Below are 26,490 nucleotides of genomic sequence, written 5' to 3' on the forward strand. Positions count from 1 at the left end.
TGCAGGAAAAAATCAAAAACTAGCTGGGCATGGTGATGTGTGCCTGTGGTCCCAGCCACTTGGGAGGTTGAACTGGGAAGATTGCTTGAGCCAAGGAGTTCGGGGTTTCAGCAAGCCATGATTGTGCCACTGCACTCAGCCTGGGGGACAGAATAAGACCCTGTCTCAAAAAAGAAAAGTCACTTTGCCCTGTAAACAAAGTTGAAAACGGAACAAGTCATGGACATAGTAATTAACATCATCAATGGGATATGCTCCCTTGGATAGAATCACAGATAGTTCAATGCCTGATGAACTGAATGTACAATGTGGCACTCTATTATACTACATAGGGAGTAAGTAACTTGAGCATGGTATGGTGCTGAAGAGATTTTCTTTGTTTGAATAATTGAAAGAAATTGCACTCTTTGTGTCATCCAAACAAAACTTTCCACCTCAGCTCACTAGCAAAGGTTGGATTGAAAGCTTAGCCTTTTTGGCAGGGCATTCACAGCTGGCCACGCAAATGTGTAATTTGATTGGCTCATTCTCGTTCAAAATTATTGATTTGGAAGTATAGTTTGGCAAACAACAATCTGGCCAATTTTCCTGTCGAACTAGGTTTCCAAAAATAAAAGCCATGGCCTCAACTACATTCTCAATATTATAAGAATTAAAAACTGGATTCTAAAAATTCTTATTGAATTTCAAATTTTATGAAAACAAGAGAACTTTATTCAGCTCACCTCTCTCAATTAGTCTTGATGGTGTAAACATGGTGCTAAGAATGGAAGGCACCACACTGCAAAATGCAGTGACACAGCAGAGGTGCCAATGCAGGCTGCAGCTCACTGTGCATAGGCAGGTTACAAGTATGCAAAATATTCCATCAATGCCCTCACCACTGGGATAGCCAACCATATACCCACCCAGTTTGCCATATAAGTATTATTTTCTTTTTGCCTTGACATACAACAGATTGGAATGCACTACAAAACTATATTGGAAAGCAAATAAATTTTTAAAATATGCAGTTAGACGTGCATATGTAAGCCTGGGGAACAAAGTGAGACCCTGTCAAAAAACCAAAAAAAAAAATTCACCAGGTGTAGTGGCATGCACCTGTAATCCCAGCTACTTGGGAGGCTAAGATAATAAGATTGCTTGAGCTCAGGAGATAAAGGCTACAGCGAGCTATGATCATGCCACTGCACTCCAGGTTAGGTGACAGAATGAGACTCTGTCCCCAGAAACAAACAAAAAAAGAAGTGTATATGTTTTGAGCAGCTGTCTTCCATTATAAAATGAAGAAAAAGAATATTGCTTCCAGTTTTAAGGGTGATGTTTCTGTTGCACATTGTAGTATAAAATCCATATCCTGCCACTGACATTTCATATCACAGTGCCAATTCCATACCACAGGAGTAATTCATTACAGAAGAAAAACTGTAGGTCAGGTGCAATGGCTCACACCTGAAATACCAGCACTTTGGGAGGCCAAGGTGGGCAGATCACTTGAGGCCAGGAGTTTGAGACCAGCCTAGCGAACAAGGTGAAATCTCGTCTCTGCTAAAAACACAAAAATTAGTGGGGCATAGTGGTACATGCTTGCAATCCCAGCTATTTGGGAGGCTAAGGCACAAGAATCACTTGAACCTGGGAGGCAGAGGTTGCAGTGAGCTGAGATCGTGCCACTGCACTCCAGACTGGGCAACAGAGCAAGACTCCATCTCAAAAAAAAGAAAAAGAAGAAAAAGAAAAATTTTATGATTAAATATTGCTATTTTTACATTTGGAATCTCTAACATTAAAACACACAACAGTACAACATGTCAACGTGTTTTTATTTTTACATCTTTTAGTAAATATACACAACATGTGATAGTATCTCTACAATGTTTTGACACGTGACCCTCTGTTCAAAGTATTTCATAAACAAAGTAACTTGCTCAGAAAAGTAACTTGCCTCCAAGTTAGCAAAGCTGGTAAATAAGGAATCAAGAAATTGAAAACAGGTCTGTTTGATTCCAGGAGCAGTAACTTAAACCAATGCACACTGTAATGACTCCAATTTGACCAGAAGATCAAAACTGGAGGGGAAAAAAGGGAACTTAATGACTAAATTTTTATGAAGCTCATACTTTAACTATAGTTTGGGAACTACAATGAAAATATGTGGAAAATATTTAGAGGGCACAGCTTGGTCTGCAGGTATCCAGAGTATTGTTAAACTTTTTGAAAATATGAACTAAAACTTACTCGTGGAGTGGATGACAAGCTCTGAACAACGAACACCACAGGGTTTCCTGCATTCTTAATGGCCTCAACTGCTTCGCTGTGTGAGGCATTCTGCAAATCTACTCCAGACACCTGAAACACAGGAGCAACTTATTTCAATTAGACCAGCATTAGATATTGCAGATAGGTTAATTCAAAGTTCATGTGTATTACCTAGTTATGAGAACAACCAGAGTCTAAGGAGTTAGACCACAGTCAGAAAAAAAATAAGATTGGCCCATAAAAGGCTTGGCTATTTTAGGAGAACATGTTTAAGGAAAGTAACATTTCACCTTTAGAAAAGTAGATAAGTCAAATATATTAATAAAAACAGCCCTGGTTAAATATAATCATCCAAAACAGGTAGTTCGGACAGTAACAGAACCTTAAGATGTCTGTCACCTCTGCCAGGAGCACAGTACATAATTCCGAGTGGGATAAAGGAGGCTGGGAATATCTATGGACTTTTATCATCTCTCCATTAAGCTGAGAGGCATAATATTTTAAGCAAATCGCCTGTTACCACAATCGAGTAGTTGAACATTTCTCAAATTATGTTTAAAAAGAAGTAACAAAAAACATCCACAAGTTCTTTTACTAAAATTATTTATGTGTTCAATAAATTTGAGTAAGTGTAAACAGTTCCTTATTATAGAAATTTCAGAGAATGTAACTTGCTAACATGCCCATAAATGTCCAAGAGCACTCCACATTTCCAAAACATGTTTAACAGAACTAAGTTTTCAAATGTATAATGTAACAAAGCCTTGGTAAATGCTGGGATGGTCTATGGTCTCAATGGATACTAACAATTTGTGAAGACTGCTTTGCTATTAGAGGACCGAGGAAACAGGAATGTGGGTGGAGAGGGATGTGGGATGTTTTTAAGACGGGAGGAAATATTACAGCAATAATGATACAGTGTAGAGAAAAAAATGGATGATAAAGGAGAGACATGACAACTGTAAGGACAATATCCTTGGATAGTCAAGAGGAAATGATTCCTACCGTACAAGTTAGAGAGATTGGCTTTGGATAGAAGCACAAATGTAATTCCTTTGCTGTTACAGAGGCAGTTAGAAAAAAGATTTGGTGAGCACTGGAAGCAGGGGAAGTTCCCTTTAACTGCCTCTATTTTCTCAATGAAACCTGAAACCAGGACCTTAAACTGAGAGCAAGACTAAGTTAAGAGGCATAAGGAGTTTGGCACAGTTACCTGTCATATTAGTTTGTTCTCACATTGCTATAAAGAACTGCGTAACACTAGGTAATTTATAAAGGAAAGAGGTTTAATTATCTCATGGTTCTGTATGGCTGGGGAGGCTTCAGGAAACTTACAATCATAGTGGAAGGGGAAGCAAACACATGGCAGGAAGGGGAAGTGCCAAGAAAAGGGGGAAAAGTTCCTTGTAAAATCATCAGATCTTGTAAGAACTCACTCACCATCACAAGAACAGCAGAGCAGGGGTAACCACCCCCATGATTCAATTACCTCCCACTGGGTCCCTCCCATGACATGTGGGGATTTTGGTAACTACAATTCAAGATGAGATTTGGGTGAGGACACAGTCAAATCATATCACTTATAAAAACTGGAGACTGAACCAGCTAGGAGAAAATTACAGGACAGCAGGGCAAAACTAAAGACCCGCTTAAGGGGGTGCTCATGAGCTTCTAATGAGACCAGATACCATGGCTGGTTATTTTTCCAGCCATGCTAGAGACCTGGAATAAGCAGAGCTGCACTTAACTAGGGGATTCTCCCAGACAAGTTCAGTGAAAGGAAAGAGGATCAAGAGTAGGAAGCACATGCAAGGGAGGGGTTGGAGCTGCCAACCACTGAACTTGAGTAGGCTGAGGAGGAAGTGAGCACATGAGAAGCTGAGGACACAGATGTGTGTGCCTGTGGTATAATATGAAATGTCCTTGTTCTTGTCACAGAGTGCCCTTGGAGTTTCCTGAGTGGTAGGAGTGTCTTTTGTTATGCATTAACAGCCCTTTTCACATGTGAGTTCATGCTACTGAAGTGGCTTAGGGTAGATCCCCCGGATAGCCTCGGGATGGGGCAAGTCACAGAAAGACCAAAGGATTAGAGAATCCCTGCACTTCCCCCACGATCTCCAAGAAGTGAGGGTGGGGGCTAGAGATGAAGCTCTGTAAAAACCCTTGAACAACAAGATTTGATGAGCTTCTGGGTTGTTGAACATGTCGACATGCTGGAAGGGTGGCAGGTAGTACACCCAGAGTGTGGATGCTCTGTGCCCTCCTCCTCACGCTTTGCCCTATGCATCTCTTCATCTGGCTGTCCATCTGTAACCTTTGTATAACCAGTAAATGTAAGTAAGTGTTTCTCTGAGCTGCCCTAGTAAATTAACAAAATTCAGGGGGAGGGATGTGGGAATTCTGGTTTGTAGCCAGCTGGTCAGAAGTATAGGTGACAACCTACTAAGATTGGCGTCTGACATGGGGGCAATCTTGTGGGACCAAGCCCTCAACTGTATGATCTGATGCTATATCCAAGTACATAGTATCGGAATTGAATTAAATTATAAGACAGTTGGTGTCCGCTGGGGATCTGACACTATCTCCAGATACATAGTATCGGAATTGAACAGAATGGTAAGATATCCAGTTGGTGTCCACTGGAGAACTGCTTAGTGTATGGGGGAAACTCCTACACATCTGGTGACATCTAGTGTTCTGAGTGTGAGAGTAAAGGGAAAAGGTTGGTAAGAATATGGAGAAACTTAAACACTGCTGGTGTGAATGTAAAACGGTATAGCCAGTCACTCTGGAAAAGAGTTTGACAATTCTTTCCAAAACCAAAAGTAAAATTACCATAAAACTCAGTAATTGCACCCTTGGGTATTTATCCTAGAGAAATGTAGACTTACTTTCACTCAGGAATTTGTACACAAATATTTAGAGCAGATTTATTTGTAATAGTCAATAATTAAAAACTACCCAAGTGTCTTTCAGTGGGTGAATGATTAAACAAATTGGTACATCCATATTATGAAATGCCACTGCTATGGTTGGAATTTATGTGTCCTTCACAATTCATATCTTGAAATCCTAACCTCTAAGGTGAAGGTATTAGGAGGTAGCTAGGGCCTTTACAAATGGATTAGGTCATGAGGGCTCTGCCTTCAAGAATGGGATTAGTGGCCTTATAAAAGAGACGCAAGATAGCTAGCTCATCCCTTCTACTATGTGAGGACACAGTGAGAAGGGCATCTCTGGCCCCACAGAAAACAGGTCCTCACCAGACACTGAATCTGCCAATGCCTTGATCTTGGAGTTCCCAGCCTTCAAAACTATAATGGAATTTCTATGTTTATGGTATTTTGTTTTGGCAGCCTGAATTTCCAAAGACAACTACTCAACAAAAAGGAAGAAAGTGGTAGTTTATTTGTAGAGAGAGGGTCTTATTATGTTGCCCAAGCAAATCTTGAACTCTTGGACTCAATCCATTCTCTTGCCTCCGCCTCCCAAAGTGCTGGGATTACAGGTGTGAGCCACCTCACCCAGCCATAGGAATGAACTATTAATGTGTACAACAAATTGAAAGAAACTCAAGGAGATTATGCTAAGTAAAAAAAGGCAATCTCAAAAATAACACATAATGCATAATTGCATTTATGAGATAATAGTGAAATAACATATTTATAGACATCAACAAACAGAAAACTGGTTGACAGAAGTTAGGGATGGGAGAGAAAGGGAAGAGGCAATCGAAAGTGAAGAAGGTGCCTGCTTCTCTTTCCACCATGATTATAAGTTTCCTGAGGCCTCCCCAGCAATGCGGAACTGTCAGTCAATTTAACCTCTTTCTTTCATAAATTATCCACTCTCAGGTATTTCTTCATAGCAGTTGAGAACGGACTAATACAGAAGGGTAATGCAAGGGAGTTCTGTGGTGATGACACAGTTGAGTTTCTCAATCGTGGTGGTGCATATGCAAGGTTTTACATGTGATAAAACTGTATAGAGCTACAAACACACACACAAATCAATGCATGCATAACTGGTGAAATCTGAATAAACTACGGATTGAGTCAATGTCATTTTCTTGGTGTTGCTATTATAGTATAGTTGTATAAGATATTAAAATTGGAGGTGACTGAGTGAAGGTTACATGGGACTTCCGCATATACTTCTTTGTAATTTCCTATGAATTTATGATGATTTCAAAATACATTAAGAAAACTATAATACAAAAATAAATATTAAAAAATTAAATTATAATAGATCAGTAATCAAAGTAAAAGTGAATTCACCTCACTTATTTTCTAGATGATTGAATTTAAAAAACAAAATTTAGCTATATGTTGCTCATGCCTGTAATACCAGCACTTTGGGAGGCTGAGGTGGGCAGATCACCTGAGGTCAGGAGTTCGAGATCAGCCTGAACAACATGGCAAAACCCCATCTCTACCAATACATACAAAAATTAGCCAGGCAAGGTAGTGGGTGCCTGTAATCCCAGCTACTCAGGAGGCTGAGGCAGGAGAATTGCTTGAACCTGGGAGATGGAGGCTGCAGTGAGCCGAGATAGTGCCACTGCACTCTAGCCTGGGTGACACAGAGAGATTCCATTTCAAAAAAAAAGCAAAGTACCATGTAAATTAATAACTAAAATAAAACAGGGTTACCAATATTAATAAAATAGAATTTAAGGTAAAAAGTAACTAATAGGAATAAAGAGGAAAACTACATAATGTCAAAAGCAAATCACCAACAAATCCACTAAATACAGCAAAACCAACAGAATTACAAAGAATAGCAAACAAATCCATAATCACAGTGGGAGACAAACTTTAACTGAAACTGAGGAAAAAGACCAAAAAAATTAGTAAGAATACGGGACTCCTTATTTGTTTATCTAAATGACTATCACTATATGGATGTCAAATAGGCATCTTAGCCTAACATGTCTAAAACGTATCTCCCCAAATCTGTTCCTCCCACAGTATTCTCCATCTCAGCAAATGGAAATTCCATCTTCAATTTCTCAAGCTGAAAAGCTTTTCAATTATCTTTGCCACTTTATTCGCATCCATTCCGTTAGTAAGTCCTATTATTCACCTGCAAAATATGCTACAACCTGACTGCCCTCCTTCTGGTCCAGGCCGCCATTCTTTCTCTCCTAAGTTACTGCAACAGCCTTCTGGCTGAGGCCCCTGCTTCCATCCCCGCCCCCGAAGCCAGAATACTCCCTTGAAACAATACTTACCTGCTCATAATTCTCCAGTGACTCTCCACTGCATTCAGAGCAGAAGACCTTCCAGAGCTTTCAGGCTCTACATGATGTGGCTTCCCACCACTCCTCAGCCCTTTTCTCTTACCCCTTCTGGCTTGTTCACGCTATGCTATCATTGCTGGACTTCCTGCTACTCCTTGAACACATCTAGGCAAGCTCCTACCTCGGAGCTTTTGCATGTTTTTCTTCCTCCACATATCCATATGGCTGACTCTCTCATTTCCTCTATTTGTCCCAATATCATCTTCCATAACAAAGCTATTAAAAGTGCGACTATTGCTTTCACCATCCCCCTGAACCCGACGCTCCTTATCCTCCTCCCCTGCTTTATTTTGTTTCCTAGCTACTTATTACAATCTGACGTTCTACATATACTTATTTATTTTATTGTCTATTCCCCCATTCCCACTATCATGTAAACACCATAAGGGAAGGGACTTTTGGTCATTTTCTTCATTGCCATATTAGTAGTATATTTGAAAATTGTTTTAAACATTGCACAGCACAAATATAACTCAACATTTGTATATACAGAGCAGCTTTTATGTAGTTCTTTAATTTAATCCTCACAATAATGCTATCAATTTTGAATTCTCATTTCCATTTTATCTGAAAACAAAATAAGTAGGTCTAATGATTTGTCCAAAAACACATAGAAAATAAAAAGGACAGACTCCGACTCCAACCCATGATATCCAGGGCTCTTTGTATTCTACCAGAGGTGAAACACCATGATTGATGGTTAGCATCATAAAGAATGAATCAAGAACAAGCAGATTATGGGATTAGAGGTGCCCACCATGGTGTCACCCAATTAACCCAATGGAAAGAAATGTATCACATTCACACCTCAGGGCATTCTCAGTGGTTTCATGTGCCTTTTTTTTTCTGCTTTGAGACAACAGTGTCGCTCTGTCACCCAGGCTAGAGGGCAGTCCAATCTTAGCTCACTGCAACCTCCACCTCCAGGGTTCCAGCGATTCTCCTGTCTCAGCCTCCTGAGTAGCTGGGAATATAGGCGTGTGCCACTATGCCCGGCTAATTTTTGCATTTTTAGTAGATGGGGTTTCACCATGTTGGCCAAGCTGCTCTCAAACTCCTGACCTCAAGTGATGTGCCCGCCTCGGCCTCCCAAAGTGCTAGAATTATAGGCATGAGTCACCATGCTCGGCCTGATGTGTCTTTAAAACTTAGCACCCACGAAGCATATCAGGTGCAAATCATGGATCCTCCCCGCTCAATAGTCTTCAACCTTCCAGGGTCAATTTCTTTCTCTAAACAAGCATAGATATCCTACTAACACACAATTATAAAATTTAGAGCTTCAAGAAAAAAATTTATAGCTTGTTAAAGAATGTAGGAGAAGCATAATGTCTACCATCTGCCCTGTTCTACATAGAGCCCTTTGTTAGTTAAAGTGTTTTTTGCAATCAGCTGAAGTTTTTCTTTTATCATTTTATTTGTTTACCCCCACCCCCACTCACTTGAGAAACTCATAAATTGTGCATACAATGTACACACTAAGGCATATAAATAGAGCACACCGACTGTACATACACGGTCCCCAACACATAAAGAAAGGTCTTCGAGCTAAATGATTATTTCACTGTCTTACAGTATGTTTCCAATAAAAACAGTACTTTAACATCATTTACCTCAAGTATTTTATCTCCAGTTTTAAGTGCGTTTGTTTTCCCTGCTGGACTGTCTTCTAAAACTTGTTTGATGAATATACCTTTAAGTTCCTCTCCATTCTTTAGACGTTTTATAACAGTTTGTCCACCAACAATACTGATCCCAAGAGACACATTGGGTTCTCTAAAAATCTCAACACTATATAAAGGAAAAAAACAAAACTCACTTATTAACAAGTTTAATCTGTTGGACTGTAAGTATTCCATTTGTATTATATCCTTGTGACTCATATTTTATATAAATTTTTGAAATATATTTTTACAAATGTTATACAAATTATACCTAGTTCCAATGTTATCAATAATTCATAACAAGTGAAAGCTTCAGTTCTGAAGAGCATAGATTTCTAGAACAATAAATATAACTCTAAATATTCAGTGAAGGTTTAGCTAAGCCCTAATGTTCCCATCTCCTATCATAATATATTTTCTGTGATTAGTCCTTTTCATTTATATCCGTAACATAAGCAAAGAAAGGACTGAAGAAATAACAAATGGGCAAGACAAAAAATCAAGAAAGCTACATATGTCATTTCGGCAAAAAGTACAGACTTTCAGAATAAAATCAATTTGACACTGAGTGGCTCCTTGTCCAAGTTGCTTTTCCCAGTCAGCAGGTTTATCTCTGTGGTTCTTTAATCAGAGGACAGATTTTACCTGCTCCTAAGGTCACAAGGTTTTGTTTTCTTCCTACCTCCATGTCATTATTTAAAAGAAAGTATGAAATGAAAACTGCCCCCCTCAAAATATTATAGGTTTTGCATTGCAGCCAATAATTAACTCATTAAAAACGTAACTCAGAAAACAACTCTTAAATGTTTTAAGACAAATTCAGATTTCAATTACAAGAAAAGAACCAGTTTGGGTGGAGGTGGTGGAATTAATAATAGATACGGAATAGAGAGAGCAGCTAAAGGGAGACTTTCATCATCTTAAAGTGCAGCCCTGGTGGTGACTTAAAATTACAGCGACTGGTGAGTATTTAAAACTTCCCCCACATCCAAGGGAAGATGGGTTTTCCACATATTCTGTTAGCACAAACATGGACTCTCCACCAGGGGAGGAAGGTAGAGATAAACTGATATATACTAGAAGCCTCAACTACTGTTATTGTTGTTTACCAAAAAAGAAAGCTTTACTGCATTCAAGGCAGCTTTACCCAACTTGCTTAAGGACATAGTGATAAACTATACTTGTTAGATGGACATTTCTACGTTGCTTTCTCTGAAAGAGTATCAAAGATGTTCCTAATATTAGTTATAGTCGTTTCGTTCGGCTAAAAATCTCTAGATAAGATAAAATGAAACTAAAATGTAGACCAGCTTACAGGTGAATTATCACAATTTTTCAATCATTAGAGTAGGACTAAATGATGTTCTGTTAAGTTAAAGAAAAGAGTAACTGGTTGTGCTCCTATTGAGAAAGCCAATAATGTCATCCACATACATTCTCGGAGGACCCCAGTGGCTAAAATTTGGAGTTTCTTCTCCTTCGCCCTCTTCTCTCTCAGGTAACTCACTACAGAGGGAGAAAGAAAAAAATACACACAATTTTAAGGCACACTCATTATTAAGGTCCTTGGAAAGTTTTGAAATTGTAAAATCTATAGGTAGTTAAATGATTCTCAATTTTTAAATTTTTAAAATATTTACATCAATAAATATGCAAAGCAAAAAGATACTGCTTTAACATTCAACTCAACTAATCCCCACCCAGCATTAGAAAATCACAGAATTATTACAAACACTTTTATTGGTGACACTCTAGATGCTAAAAGTTTGTGTTTGATTTGTGCAATTTCAAATTTGTTTCTCTATCAATATGTAAAATGTTATAAAATGTATTCCTTAAAACTTGTTTGACCAGCTAAAACACAGAAATCGACAAGTATCATATGTATCAAGTATAAATCAACATGAACAGGTCAATATGATCCATCTTTCTAGCCCTAAATATTTCTTGTATCCCATGAATATTTTGCATACTTATAGGGAACTTTTCAGTTACTTATATCATCTAAAATGATCCTCACTGCTTCCCACCTACCACCACTTTTCATCCAGCAAGTTAAGTTAGTATAGAACTACTGAACTGAACATTGTTGAAACCTGGTCTCTACAAAAAAATCAGCTGTGCATGGTGGCACATGCCTGTAGTCCCAGTTACTTGGGAGGCTGAGGCTGGAAGATTGCTTGAGCCTGGAAAGTCAAGACTGCAGTGAGTCATGTTTGTGCCACTGCACTTCAGCCTAGGTGACAAAGCAAGACCCTGTTTCAAAATAAAAAAAAGAACTGCTGAACTGGATAATGTAAAATGCTGAGTTACAGAGTATTTAGTTATAAGATTAATGCAATAGTGAATAGACAGTGCAGTATATTATCTGGAAGAGAAATCAGAAGTCCTAAGCTCAAGTCTAATTTATACCATGAAATAGGTGTGTGGCTTTGGACCACTAAATGAAATCAGTCTGATGTTGTAAATTGTATTACTCTACACAAAAAACTAGGTGCTATCTCTTCCACTTCATTTTCATAAAAACCCTTGGCCAGGTGTGGTGGCTCATGGCTGTAATCCCAGGGCTTTGGGAGGTTAAGGCAGGAAGATCACTTGAGCCCAGGAGTTTAAGACCAACCTGGACAACACAGTGAGACCCTATCTCTAAAAAAAAAAAAAAAAATTAGCTGGGCATGGTGGCACACCTGTAGTACCAGCTACTGACTGGGGAGGCTGGGGCAGGAGGATCATTTGAGATCAGGAGCTCAAAGCTGTAGTGAGCTATAATCACACCACTATTCTCCAGCCTGGGCAACAGAGCAAGACTCTGTCTCAAAAACAAAAATCCCTCTAACCTACAAAGTAAGCACAGCAGATCACATTATATTTTACACAGGAGGAACTGAAGCTCAGAGAAGGCTTAAGCATACTATACAACCTCACAACCTTTCCTCATGTATCCAAATCTGTTTTAGCCCTAAGTTTCAATACTCCCATTTTTCTCTGAACTTTCAAGTAAGTCCTATAAAATGCAGCAAAACTCCACCTTCTTGGCCCTCTAGAGACTTAGTATCTAGGATAAAACCATTGTAAGGCCATGTGAAAAGGAGAAGGCTGAAAGGATCTAGACAAGCCAAATATCAGTTAAGAAATTAGGATCGTATTGCATTGGGAGTTATACCTGATGTAAATGACGAGTTGATGGGTGCAGCACACCAACAAGGCACAAGTATACATATGTAACAAACCTGCACGTTATGCACATGTACCCTACAACTTAAAGTATAATAATAATAATTAAAAAAATAAATAAATAAAATAAATAAATAAATAAATAAATAAATAAATAAAAAAGAAATTAGGATCGTTACATCTCGCCCACTACCAGATGTCTTTCTTACCTTAGCCAGTCTAATTTTTATGATTAAAAGCATCACAGCATTCAGGGGAAAATAACGTGGCAGACACTTGCTGGTTACTTTCTAATGTCTTTTTTTCCCCTTCTTCCATAAATACATAACCCCTCTTCTGTTCTAGGTGGCACTATGCCCAGGTTTGAAAAAAATACATTTTCTGGACTTTCTTTCAGCTAATGGGAACTGTGTGCCACACTGCTGATCAGTGATATGGAACCAAAAGTACCTAGATGAGACTTCCAGGAAAACTCATTAAAAGGAAGGAGAATCAGCTGGCAGGAGCCTTGTGCTCTGTGCCCTCCCCTTCTTCTTGCCTAGAATTCACAGGTGATATTGGTGGTAAAACATTCATCTTCAAATCATACAGAAACAATGAGGAGTAAGGTCATACATTAAGGGCAGCAGAGCAGAAAGGACGAAGGTATTTAAGACCCTGATGACAACAGCACCACACCATCCTAAGACCACCTTCTTCAGGACTTTTCACATGAAAAAAACTTGCCTTTATTTGGTTAAGTCACACTAAATGGGGTTTCTGTTTATGAGTATGTAACTGTAATCCCTCAATGATACACCCACAGTTCCACCAATTCAAGTAAACTGTTTTCACTTTAACCTATCACATTCTTGTTCTTTGCAACTAGATTATCATTAGACAACTGTAATCATAGCACCAACTGTCCTATTTTGATGATCTTATGTAATAACAACAAGGATTAAATTAGATATTAACTGAGGCTCAACCAATATTCATTTCCTCTATAATTTTTTTCACTTGAACTTATAACAAAAATCTACCCACATAGTATCATAATCATCATTTTTTATTTACTAGTACCTTAACAGGCCATTGTATTGATGTAATTTATCTGCTATCTCAATATATGATGCACTTAGATTGTGTATTAGTCCATTTTCACACTGCTATGAAGATACTACCTGAGACTGGGTAATTTAAAAAGAAATGAGGTTTAATTGACTAACAGCTTCACATGGCTGGGGAAGCTTCAGGAAACTCACAACCATAGCAGAAGGTAAGGGGAAGGAAGGTATACATGGCAGCAGGAGAGAGAGAGTGCACAGGGGAAACTGCCACTTTTAAATCATCAGATCTCATGAGAACTCCCTCACTCTCATGAGAACAACATGTGAAAACTTCGCCCATGATCCAATCACCTCCCACCAGGTCCCTCACCTGACACATGGGAAATACGATTTGAGATGAAATTTGGGTGGGTACACGGAGCCAAACCATAACATTCCACCTTGGCTCCTTCCAACTCTTATGTCCTTTTCACATTTCAAAAGCAATCATGCCTTCCCAACAGTCTCCTAAAGTCTTAACTCCTTTAAGCATTAACCCAAAAGTCCAAGTACAAAGTCTCATCTCAGACAAGCCAAGTCCTTTCTACCTAGAAGCCTGTAAAATCAAAAACAAGTTAGTTATTCCCAAGATACAATGGGGGTACAGGCATTGGGTAAATGTTTTCATTCTTAATGTTCTCCAAATGGGAGAAATTGGCCAAAACAAAGGGGCCACAGGCTGCATGTATGTCCAAAACCTAGTGGGGTAGTCATCAATTTTTTTTTTTTTTTTTTGAGATGGAGTCTTCCTCTGTCTCCCAGGATGGAGTGCAGTGGCACAATCTTGGCTCACTGCAACCTCCACCTCCCAGTTCAAGCAATTCTCCTGACTCAGCCTCCCAAGTAGCTGGGCTTTCAGGTGTGCACCACCACACCTGGCTAATTTTTGTATTTTTAGTAGAGACAGGGTTTCACTACATTGGTCAGGCTGGTTTCAAACTTCTGACCTCAGGTGATTTGCCTGCCTCAGCCTCCCAAAGTCCTGGGATTACAGGCGTGAGCTACCGCCTGGTCATAGTCATTAAATCTTAAAGCTCCAAAATGATCTCCCTTGACTCCATGTCTCACATCCAAGAAACACTGATGCAAGGGGTGGGTTCCCAAGGCCTTGGGCAGCTCCGCCCCTGTGGCTCTGCAGGGTACAGCCCCCATGGTTGCTTTCACAAGCTGGAGGTGAGTGCCTGCAGCTTTTCCAGCTGCATGTGCAAGCTGCCAGTGGAGATACCATTCTGGGGTCTGCAAGATGATGGCCCTCTTCTCACTGCTCCACAAGGCAGTGCCCCCATGGGGACTCCATTTGGGGGCTTCAACCCCACATTTCTCCTCTGCATTGCCCTGGTAGAGATTCTCCATGAGGGCTCTGCCCTTGAGCTGACTTCTGCCTGGACATCCAGACATTTTCATATATCCTCTGAAATCTAGGCAGAGGCTCCCAAAGCTCAACTCTTGTCTTCTGTGCACCCTCAGGCCCACCACCACATGGATGCCGCCAAGGCTTGGAGCTTGTACCCTCTGAAGCAAGAGCCCGAGCTGCACCTTGGCCCCTTTTAGCCACAGCTGGAGCTGGAGCAGCTGGAATACAGGGTACAAAGTACCAAGGCTGCACAGAGTAGCAGGGCCTTAGGCCTAGCCCACGAAACCATTTTTCACTCCTAGGCCTCCGGGACTGTGGTGGGAGGGGCTGCACAAAGATCTCTGACAAGCCCTAGAGATATTTTCCCCATTGTCTTGGCTATTAACATTCAGTTCCTTGTTACTTATGCAAATTTCTGCAGCCAGATTGAATTCCTCCCCAGAAAATGGGTTTTTCTTTTCTACCACATGGTCAGGCTGCAAATTTTCTACACCTTTATGCTCTGCTTCCTTTTTAAATATAAGTTCCAATTTCAAACCATCTCTTTGTGAACACATATGATTGAATGCTTTCAGAAAAAGCCAGGTCACCTCTTCAATGCTTTGCTGCTTAGAAATTTCTTCCGCCAGATACCCTAAATCATCTCTCTCAAGTTCAAAGTTCCACAGATCTCTAAGGCAGGGGCAAAATGCTGCCAGTCTTTTTGCTAAAGCACAGCAAGAGTGACCTTTGCTCCACTTGCCAATAAATTCCTCATCTTCATCTGAGACCAACCCAGCCTGGACTTCATTGTCCATATCACCATCAGCATTTTGGTCAAAAGTATTCAACAAGTCTCTAGGAAGTTCCAAACTTTCCCACATCTTCCTGTCTGCTTCTGAGCCCTCCAAATCATTCCAACCTCTGCCTATTAGGCAGTTCCAAAGTCACTTCTACATTTTCAGGTTATCTTTATAGCAGTACTTCACTCTGCCGGGACCAATTCTCTATATTAGTTCATTATCACACTGTATAAAGACACTATCTGAGACTGGGTAATTTATAAAGAAAAGAGCTTTAATTTACCCACAGTTCCACATGGCTGGGGAGGCCTCAGGAAACTTACAATCATGGTGGAAGGCAAAGGGGAAGGAAGGCACATCTTACATGTTGGCAGGAAAGAGACAGAGAGTGTAGGGGAAACTGCCACTTTTACATCATCATATCTTGTGAGAACTCCCTCACTATCGTAAGAATAGCATGGGGAAACCACCCCCATAATCCAATCACCTCCTACGAGGTCCCTCCCCTGACACACGGGGATTACAATTTGAGATGAGATTTGGGTAGAGACACAGAGTCAAACCATATCAGATTGTATCTTGTCTTTTAGAACATGGACATTACTGCAAGGAGTATCTTCATGCTCCGCTGTATTTTAGAATTCTCTGTGGGGTTTTTTGTTTTTTGTTTGTTTGTTTTTTGTTGTTGTTTTTTTTTTTTTTTTTTTTTTTTTTTTTTTTTTTTTTGAGACAGAGTTTCGCTCTTGTTGCCCAGGCTGGAGTGCAATGGCGCAATCTTGGCTTACTGCAACCTCCACCTCCCAGGTTCAAGCTATTCTCCTGCCTCAGCCTCCCGAGTAGCTGTGATTACAGGCAAGTGCCACCATGCCCAGCTAATTTTGTATTTTTAGTAGAGATGGGGTTTCTTCATGTTGGTCAGGCTGGTCTCGAACTCCCAACCTCAGGTGATCCGCCCACCTCAGCCTCCCAAAGTGCTGGGATTACAGGCCTGAGCCACCATGCCCAGCCTTCTGTTAAATATTAATTGCAATAAGATTCAAAACAAAACCTAAAACAATACAAACCTTCCTCCTCTCCATTTTCCACTTTCCTGTACCCCAAATCATATAGGCATTAAGGGGAAAAAAAAGGCAAGCATTTCACCATGACACCTTTATGCTATCATTGTAGGCATTAAATTCTTGTGTTTTTTTCTTCTCTTGTTTTGTTGTTTTGTTTTTTGAGCACAGTTTCACTCTGTTACCCAGGCCGGAGTACAGTGGCACAATCACAGCTCACTGCAGCCTCACCAGGTGGCTGGGACCAGAGGCATGCACTACCATGTCCGGCTAATTTTTTTACTCTTTGTACATATGGGGTCTCATTATGTTGTCCAGACTGGTTTTAAACACCCGGACTCAAGCAATCCTCCTGCCTCAGCCTCCCAAAGTGTTGGGATCATGGGCATGAGCCACTACAATTCTTTAATTGGGAAACAAAACAAAACAAAACAAAACAAAACAAAACAAAACAAAACAAAACCACCCTAAAACAGAAGGGAAACCAACCTTCAACAAATAGTATGGGCTATTTGTTTCTTAATTTTAAAAAGTAAAAACTAAACATTTCCTAAACTGCTTACGCTCATATACAACTTAGGAGAAGGGGTGGGGGAAAGCACTCTATCTAGAATATGAACAATTTTAGATTTCTTTGATAAAGTACGTCAAATTACTCTGTTGGAAGAAACTCAGAGCGTATTACCCTTCTTCTAGGTTTTTGTATACACACATTTTATTCAGACTAGTTCATACCTAACAAGAGATAAAACTTGTGAAAGCTTATCTAGATAGTGTGAGTAGTTTCAGAAGTACAGTCACAGGAGATGAGCAATTAAACAAATTAATGTAGTCACTTTACACTGATGAACACATGTACCTTTTAACCCAAATTAAAATTTAACTGAGCAAGTGAAATATTCTTACTATACATATTAAGATGTAAATTTGCACAAACATATTTGAAATTTTAACAAGGAATTTCTAACTTCAAATTTTATAATTTGCACTGTGATTAAGTATGATCAATAGCTCAATCAGTTAGAAACTCAAATCTTAAAATAACAGAACTTTCCAAACCTACAGAACATACAACACCAAGAGTGAAACCGAACCTAAACTATGGACTCTGGGTGAAGATGATGTGTCAGTTTACCAATATTATCAATTGTAACAAACGTTCCACCCTGGTGGGCTATACTGACAATAGGGGAGGCTATGCATGTTGGGGTAGGGGGTATACAGGATATCTCCTCTCTGCACCTTCTTCTCAATTTTGCTGTGAATCAAAAACTGCTTTAAAGAAATAAAGTCTTAAAAATGAACTGAACTTTTGCCTCTTACCTTCAACCAGAGATTTATAACCAAATTTTTCCCCAAAGGAATTAACTATCCGATTGAAACAATGTGTTTTGTTTCAGGCCTTTCTCACAAATGCCTAAAGTTATAATTCTTTACAGATTTGGGGGGGGGGGTGGGTGGAGATAGAGTACTCCATAAGCAAACAAGCGGATATTAATGGTAAGACTTCTTCACGATATACAACTCTTTGCAAATAAAATGTTCATCATACAAAATCTGATGACTCCAGACAGCCAAGGTGACCTTTCCTCTTCAGTACTACTTATTTTCACATAAAATTTCTACATACTAAGCAATATGAAGGTCAAGTAAACTCAGCACCCAAAAAGGATGGAAGCAGGGAGAGCTCCAATTGTGACTAAGTAATCTCACAATTTCTCTTTCCTCTGTAAATACACATTCTATATGGCAATATTCTATGATATACCACAGGGAATATGAGCAACTGGAACTAGAAAGAATGGGCACTAGTGTTTTCTAAACTAGTAGGGTTATTTGTACAGATGTTCCACAATGATTTTGAAGTTGCAGAGCAAATTATTACCTGACACCAGTATATAAAGAATTAGGCATTTCCTTACATTAACATTCACACATTGTCCTGAGTAAAAGAAGGTAGACACAAAAAAAGTACTTACTCTATGACTACACGTACATGTGTTCTAGAATAGGAAAAACTAATTTACAGTGTTAGAAATAAGATTAGTGGTTGCCTGGTGCAAGACACACAAAGGGGTGGGAGGACTTTCTGGGTGATGGAAATGTTCCTTATCTTCATTGGAGTGTCTATAACATGAATGTATACATAACTTAGTAGACTGTACCTTAAAATGTGTGCGTTTTATTAATATGTAAAATTGTGTTTAAGAGTTTCCTTAAGAAACAGAAGTTCAAGCCATACAGGGTAAGTTGCCTCTAGAACATTACGTCTCTTCTGGCCTTCTGTAGAGCCTGGATTAGCAATCAAAGATCTAATTATATTTTCAAAGGTATTAGCATAGTATTTCTATGTACCTCTTGTCCTAATTGTTCACATTCGCCTTCATCTGCAGTGTTGGCCACCGCTGCAACAGCACTGTAAGAACCGGGAAGTGTCACATGCTCGAGGCCATAAACTCCCACAAACACCCCCTTTTTTCTCCCAACTCACACGCCAGAGTAGCCTTCTCTCTGAAATGCAAATATTCATTCTCTCCCTTTTCCTCCATCTCCTCCTGATGTCCTGAATTTACATATAAGTTCTGGCAGTTTAATTCAAATGTAAACGTATTAAATATTCACCATTTATGTAGAAGGCACTAAATGCCAGGCACTGTGTTGGGAAATTAAAATATCACATTAACTCAGTTAATCTTTTCCCCAACTATGACACCCAGCCTCCTATTTCTCCTCCCACTATTCCTAACAAAGTATCTAATACCTGAAGCCATTTCTACTCATTTGCATCCTATTACATCTAGAACATGATTTTTTTTTCCATTTTAAATATGTCTTTCTTCTAAAGTTCACCATCTTCCCAGACATCAGCCTCTGACACATTGCTTTACTGTGATTTGATCCTATTACTTTTTTTTTTTTAAATCAACAACCTCCTTGAGTGTTTTAATAAACCCAGCAACAATGGATACTACCCTGGGTATACGTTAGGGCCCATGAGCCTATCATTGTCACTGCCACCAACATCACGGCAAATTTAATAAACCCAGCAACAATGGATACTACCCTGGGTATACGTCAGGGCCCATGAGCCTATCATTTTCACTGCCATCAACATCACGGCAAACCTGCTATTAAACATTTACTATTGGCAAGGTTGTTATATTAAGCTTGTTAAATGCATCCTTTCCCAGCTTTATTGACTTGTAGCTGAGAAATAAAATTGTATAAATGTTTTACATACACTTTAAAAAAAATAATAGGCCAGGTGCTATGGCTCACACCTGTAATCCCAGCACTTTGGGAGGCCAAGGTGGGAGGATTGCTTGAGGTCAGGAGTTTAGACCAGCCTGGGTAACATAGTGAGATCTTGTCTCTACAGAAAATAAAAAAATTAGCCAGTCATTGTGGCAGGTGCCTGTGATCCCAGCTACTCGGGAGGCTGAGGTGGGAGGATTGCTTGAACCTGGGAGGTCAAGGCTGCAGTGAGCTGTGATCACACCACTGCACTCCAGACTGGGTGACAAAGCAAGAACTTGTCTCAAAGAAGAAGAGAAGATGGAAAAAAAAAAAAAAAGAAAGCAACCAGGTCTCACTGTGTGTGCCAGGCTGGAGTACAGCAGTGTAATCATAGTTTGCTGTAACCTCGAACTGCTGGGCTCAAGAGATCCTCCCATCCAAGCCCCCAGAACAGTTAGAACTACAGGCATGCACCAACATACCATGCTTGTATTTTATTTTTTTGTAGCGGCAGGTTCTCACTATGTTGCCCAGGCTCGTCTTGAACTCCTGGCCTCAAGCGATTCTCCCACCTCGGCCACATGAAGTGCTGGGATTACAGGCGTGAGCCACCATGACTGGCCTGTATGAATACTTACTCAGTCTACAGAACTACCTACTTTACAGGTGAGAAAAGATAGACACAAAGGAAACTCTTTCAGGGTCACACAGGTATAAACAGCAGAAGAAAGATATGAACAGCACTCATAATATATCCATACCACAGACCTCCTGTTGTCTGAGAAATACCCACATCCCCACTAGGGGCACCCATAGGTCTTTAAACAGCCCAAAATAACAGAGATGAGGAAGAAAAAGACTGAAACCACGCGAGGTCTGAAAACACGATCTCAAGTGACCTTAGGAACAAAGAAGGATACAGTAGTCCCCTCCACTCAGCTGAGGTTTTGCTTTCTGTAGTTTTGCTTTCCTTGGTATCAATTATCTGTGATCAACTACAGTAATGGCAAAAATCTTAAATGGAAAATTTCAGAAATAAACAATTCATAGGTTTTAAACTGCATGCCATTCAGAGTAGCATGAGGAAGTATCTTGCTGTCCAGCCTGGGATGTGAATCATCTCTTTGTCCAGCATATCCATACACTATATATGCTGCCTGCCCAGAAGTCACTCAGTAGCCATCTGTTATCAGATCAACTGCTGCAGTACTGATCTATTTGATTACTAGTTATTGTTGTTAATCTCTTACTGTATGTCATTTATAAATTAAACTTCATCATAGGTATGCATGTACAAAAAAGACAGCATATATAGGGCTTGGTAATGTCTGTGGTTTCAGGCACCCAGTGGGGGTCTTGGAACATATCTCTTGAGGACAAGAAGGGACTACTGTGCTCTGAACCAGAGCACCTGAATTCCTTCCACAGAATTATACCCTACTTGCCCATAGTCCCCTTTCTAGAGATCTCTACTTTCAAGGGGCACCTGAACTCTTAATACCAGTCCTGCCTCCTAAGGTAAGGAGAAGTTAGTGCAAAAGTGCAGTGTAGATAAAACATCACAACCATTTGATACTTACCCTTGGGGCACTCACGCACATGGATGCATGTGCAGGCACATAGACACACAACTCTGCTGGGTCGTACACAAAAATTAATGCAAGGAAGGAACTGCAAAATACCATTTAGCACTTCATGACACCCTGATTATCTGAAAGACTATCATCTAAAATAATCTATGCATTACTCAGGCAGGCTCCTAAGTGGCAATAAATATTCACCTATGAACCTAACTCCATGGGGCATACCTTAAAGATTAAAAAAAGGAATAGGATTTACAGGAACTCTTCTGGAACCTGCTGGGATTTAAATATACCCTAAATCTCCAATAACAAACTTAAAAAAACAACTTTCAAGTGCAAGACTAATCTCCTAAGACAAGGTTAGGTTGGAGTCCTTCAATGCCCATGCCTGCATAAGAAATCGGCTTGTCAAATACTCACTTTAAAAGAAAAAGCAATGGGATAAGAACAAAGCATATCTTCCCTCTCTGAAGCTGGGGTCAAATTTAGTAAGAACAACTGATGCTCCACTTCCTCTTCTGTCCACGGAAGGAGGGGTGGACTTAGAAGTTTGTTTAGATCTTTTCTGATTCTTCACATTCTACAGTTAAAGTTCTACAGTTTAGAAAAGCAGTCTCACTTCTGCATTCTTCTGCCAGATTCAACTATTCACACTAAGCAAAAGAGAAATTTAAAAGACAATGGTGTCTCATGGAAAAATAATCTGAACAATTTGGGAGGTCAAGGCAGGCAGATTGCTTAAGCCCAGGAGTTTCAGACTGGCCTGGCCAACATGGCGAAACACCATCTCTACAAAAAAAAAAAAAAAAAAAAAAAAGTACAAACATTAGCCATGCTTGGTGGCACATGCCTGTAGTCCCAGCTACTCAGGAGGCTGAGGTGGGAGGATGGTGTGAACCTGGGAAGCAGAGGTTGCAGTGAGCTGAGATGGCGCCACTATACTCCAGCCTGGGCAACAGAGTAAGACCCTGTCTCAAAAATAAAAAGAAGAAAAAAATTTTGACTATATAAAAAGCCATAAAATAGGTTTCTAACTTTTCCACTTCCAGGCATCTGTCCTAAGGAAACAAATCCATTGCTTATTTATCACTGTGTGTTCCTCCAGAGGCTGCACCGGATATCACATTAGGAAGCCAGACCCGGCAGCACTCTCCCTCTGCACACCGACCTGGCATTTGCAGAGTACAAAAGCTGTTGGGTCTTTCTGTATCACTTCCTTCCACTCAGATATGGGCTATGCAGAAGCACAGAGAACAACTTTTATGAAGTTTCTACCTAAAACTTTGGGTAAAATTTCAGGTTGCTGAACAGAGAGATGCACATCATCTAAATGTAAGATATCTCCCATGTCAACACAAAAATCACAGTTGGATTAAGGTTTTAATAAAAACATTTAAAGCCAGTTAAGCTCACCCTATCTCTCATCCCTGTTACGCTTTGCCGAAAGCTGCAACTCCTTTGTGCACTTCTTATCTCCCTACTCACAATGCCACACCCTTCTAGGTTTCCCTTCAAATGGGCTTCCTTTGTCACGCCGCACCCCAAGACCTGCCATGTACGTCATCCATCACGCTGCATGGAATCTGCTAGAATTGTAAACAAACTATCCATGCCCTGACCTCTTCACTGAACGTTCTCTGAACCTCCTCTTCAACAGCTCTGGTTCTCCGCCAAGTATACCACACTCAAGTGGGTGAAGCTCATTCTCTCACTCCCGGGGGCATTGGAAAAAGAGGGTAAACATTTTTCAAACCTCCCTACCCCTAGGTAGTTACTCCCCTATCACTCTTTCAAAAGCTATTCTCTGCTCCAACACCTCTCCTTTTAATGCCCACTTTATTAGCACTTCATCACTCTTAGTAGTAAATAATCTTCTCCCTAAGTGAGAGAAACAAACAAACATCATCATTGGATGAGAATCTCTTTGGATTCCTGCTCCCAAGCTATAAAAAGTATCTACAACCAGACCTTCTTTTCCTTCCTGGCACCTATCTCAGTGGACCAGGTGAGCTTCCTCCTATCAAACTATCCAAGGTGATTCCAAGTGTGCAATGTCCTCTTCTCCCTCCACCGTCTCCACAGACTGTATTTAATCACCCCCTTTATGGCATCTGCATATTCCACAAGCAAAGAAAATTCTCTTCAGTTTCATGTAATATGAATGTAGTAATATATAATATAAATGTCGTATGTCTTATATATATTATATATATTTTTTCCCCTTTGCCTTGATCCATTAATACTGTCTAGTTATCTAAGTAACATGCATTCTTTTTTTTTTTTTTTTTTTTGAGACAGGGTCTCGCTATGTCATCCAGGCTGGAGTGCAGTGGCACAATTATAGCTCACTGCCGCCCGCCTCAACCTTCCAGCCTTAAATGATTCTCCCACCTCAGCCTCCCTAGTAGCTGGGACTACAGGTGCATGCTATCACAATAGGCTAATTTTTTTTTTTTTTTTTTGAGATGGGATCTTGCTCTGTCGCCCAGACTGGAGAGCAATGGCATAATCTCAGCTCACTGCAACCTCCACCTCCCAGGTTCAAGTGATTCTCCTGCCTCAGCCACCAGAGTAGCTGGGGTTACACGCACACACTACCATGCCCAGCTAATTTTTGTATTTTTAGTAGAGACAAGGTTTCCATGTTGGCCAGGCTAGTCTCGAACTCCTGACCTCAGGTGATCCACCCACCTTGGCCTCCCAAAGTGCTGGGATTACAGGCATGAGCCACCAAGCCCAACCCATGACCAGGATTTTCAAAACACTAGTCAGCTCTTTCTGTGTCCAATTTTTAACCTTGTGTTCAATTCTCAACACACTACTCTCTGAATTCACTTTACTAACAATGCTCAATGCTTACCAACGGCATCCATATGGCCAAGCCCCAGGAAAACTTCTCTGTCTTATCTACATTGACCTTACTAACATGTGAACATAGTTTGTGGAGACCCTTTTGTTACAATATTCTCTTTCTCTGCTTTCTAAGTCACTGTCTAGTTGACTAATTTTCTCCTACCTTTTGTTCATTCCAGCTCACCCCTTTCTTCCTCTGTTCATGCCTTAAGTATTGCTATCTTCCCGGACTCCAATCTTGACCCCATGCTTGCCTTATTGTTTAAGCTTCGTGTTGATGACCATTCAAATCCAAGAGTTTCACCTGCGCTTAATCTTGCTCTCAATTACCCATGTCCAGACAGACCTCAACATTAATTCCCAGACCCACATATCTAATTGATTCCATTTAGCTTTGTTGTTCTATGGCTACTTTAACCCTCAACATGTTCCAAGCTGAACTCATCATTTTCCCTTCCAACCCATTCATGTTCCTATAATATTATATTGAAGCACTAATTTCTCATATCTAGTTTTCTAGTCCAAAAACACAAGTCATCCTCAACTACCCCCTCTTACACTCAACATGTAATGAGTCAAGGGATTCCCGTAGATTTCCTCACTCTTAAATTGGTCTTCTTTTAATTTGTCCTCAAGTGCATTTGCTTGAGTTGTTAAAATAAACTCTGAATTAACCTCCCATTCTCTAAGCAAATACTCTGTGTAATCCATTTTGTGCACACCTGCAAGATACAAAATTGTACATACGGCAAAATTTTAAGTATATGAAATTCTCACGGTAATTGTCAAACATAGTGGATTTTATTCATAATATTTTTCTGTATTTTCCAAATGTTCTACCAAAATCATGCATTTTTTTAAGAAAAAAAACAAAAACAAGAAAAACCACTATTTTATAATGTGAAAACAAAGAGAAATGATATCATACCATGTATCAGTGGCATATCTAGAAGACAACATTCCTGTGTATGCTGAGGCCTTGGAAATAACTTGCGTCACTTGGTGTTGATATAAAGGCAAATCTTCTTGCTCCCTACTTTGAGCCACAACAGGAAGGTCAATGAGCAAGCTAGGACCTTGGGCATCATCCGGGATCATGCCTGAAGAGCAAATCCAGATAACAGTGAACACAAAAGGCATTCATTCTCCTTCAGTCATTCAACAACTAGGTATGGGCACCTACTATGGGAGGGGACTCTTCCAGGTAGGAGACTGAAAATATTAAAGTAAATAAATAAAGGCTTTAATATATCCAATGATGATAAGCACATTGGTGAAAAATAAAGAAGGAAGGAATATAGGAATTGTTCAACAGAAGAAGTTACAATTTTCAGTGGCCTCACTGAAAAAATGACATTTATGCAATATTAATATTACTAAAAAATCTAATCTTACTACAGATTTTCTCTTATCAACCTAAGCTTTCCCAATAAGAACTGTGACATTTCACTGATTTAAAAAAAAAAAAAAAAAATTCCACAGGATAACAAACCAAATAAAATCACTTCTATTTTTAAAAGGGCTTTGTTTATACATTTCAGAATTCTTCTACACTAGTTTTCTCTTTAGAGACGGAGTCTCACTCTATTGCCCAGGCTGGAGTGCAGTGGTGCAATCTTGGCTCACTGCAACCTCCGCATCTGGATTCATGCCATTCTCCCTGCCCCAGCTTCCTGCATAGCTGGGACTATAGGTGTGGTGTTGCATGCAAAAATACAATAATGTTTGTATTTTTAGTAGAGACAGGGTTTCGTCACGTTGGCCAGGCTGGTCTTGAACTCCTGACCTCAGGTGATCCACCCACCTCAGCCTCCCAAAGTGCTGAGATTACAGGCGTGAGCCACCACGCCTGGCCTATACTTGTTCATTTAATTCTCACAACCAACTATGAGTTAGAAAAAAAAGACACTATCAACCATATTTTATAGACAGGAAAACTGAGGTTAAGAAAATTTGCCAATTTTTTACCAGTAGGTAAAGGGTACAGATTGCCATAATTTATTTAAATGTTTACAACAAACTTCCTAACAATTAATTTTGATTTCTACTTAGAAAGGTTCACATAATAAGCTTGAGAAGTATGGTGGGGATTTTTGGACTTTATTTCTTATGTTCTTCCCTAGTTGTTGGTAGCAA

The 26,490-nt window shown here is 39.9% G+C and overlaps 1 protein-coding gene across 6 annotated transcripts in view; it reads right to left on the reverse strand.

Moving 5' to 3' along the window:
- LOC105495168 (PATJ crumbs cell polarity complex component) overlaps nucleotides 1-26,490 on the reverse strand; it is a 428,227-nt gene that overhangs the window by 255,107 nt on the left and 146,630 nt on the right. For all 6 annotated transcript variants that reach the window (XM_011764431.2, XM_011764430.2, XM_011764432.2 and 3 more), the window contains 4 exons: nucleotides 25,283-25,454; nucleotides 10,660-10,731; nucleotides 9,175-9,352; nucleotides 2,239-2,349 (listed from right to left, as the gene is read on the reverse strand). In XM_011764431.2, coding sequence (XP_011762733.2) covers nucleotides 2,239-2,349; nucleotides 9,175-9,352; nucleotides 10,660-10,731; nucleotides 25,283-25,454 — 533 coding nt within the window. The remainder of the gene's footprint in view (nucleotides 1-2,238; nucleotides 2,350-9,174; nucleotides 9,353-10,659; nucleotides 10,732-25,282; nucleotides 25,455-26,490) is intronic.

The sequence above is a fragment of the Macaca nemestrina genome, chromosome 1 (genome assembly GCF_043159975.1).
Source record: "Macaca nemestrina isolate mMacNem1 chromosome 1, mMacNem.hap1, whole genome shotgun sequence".
NCBI lineage: Eukaryota > Metazoa > Chordata > Mammalia > Primates > Cercopithecidae > Macaca > Macaca nemestrina.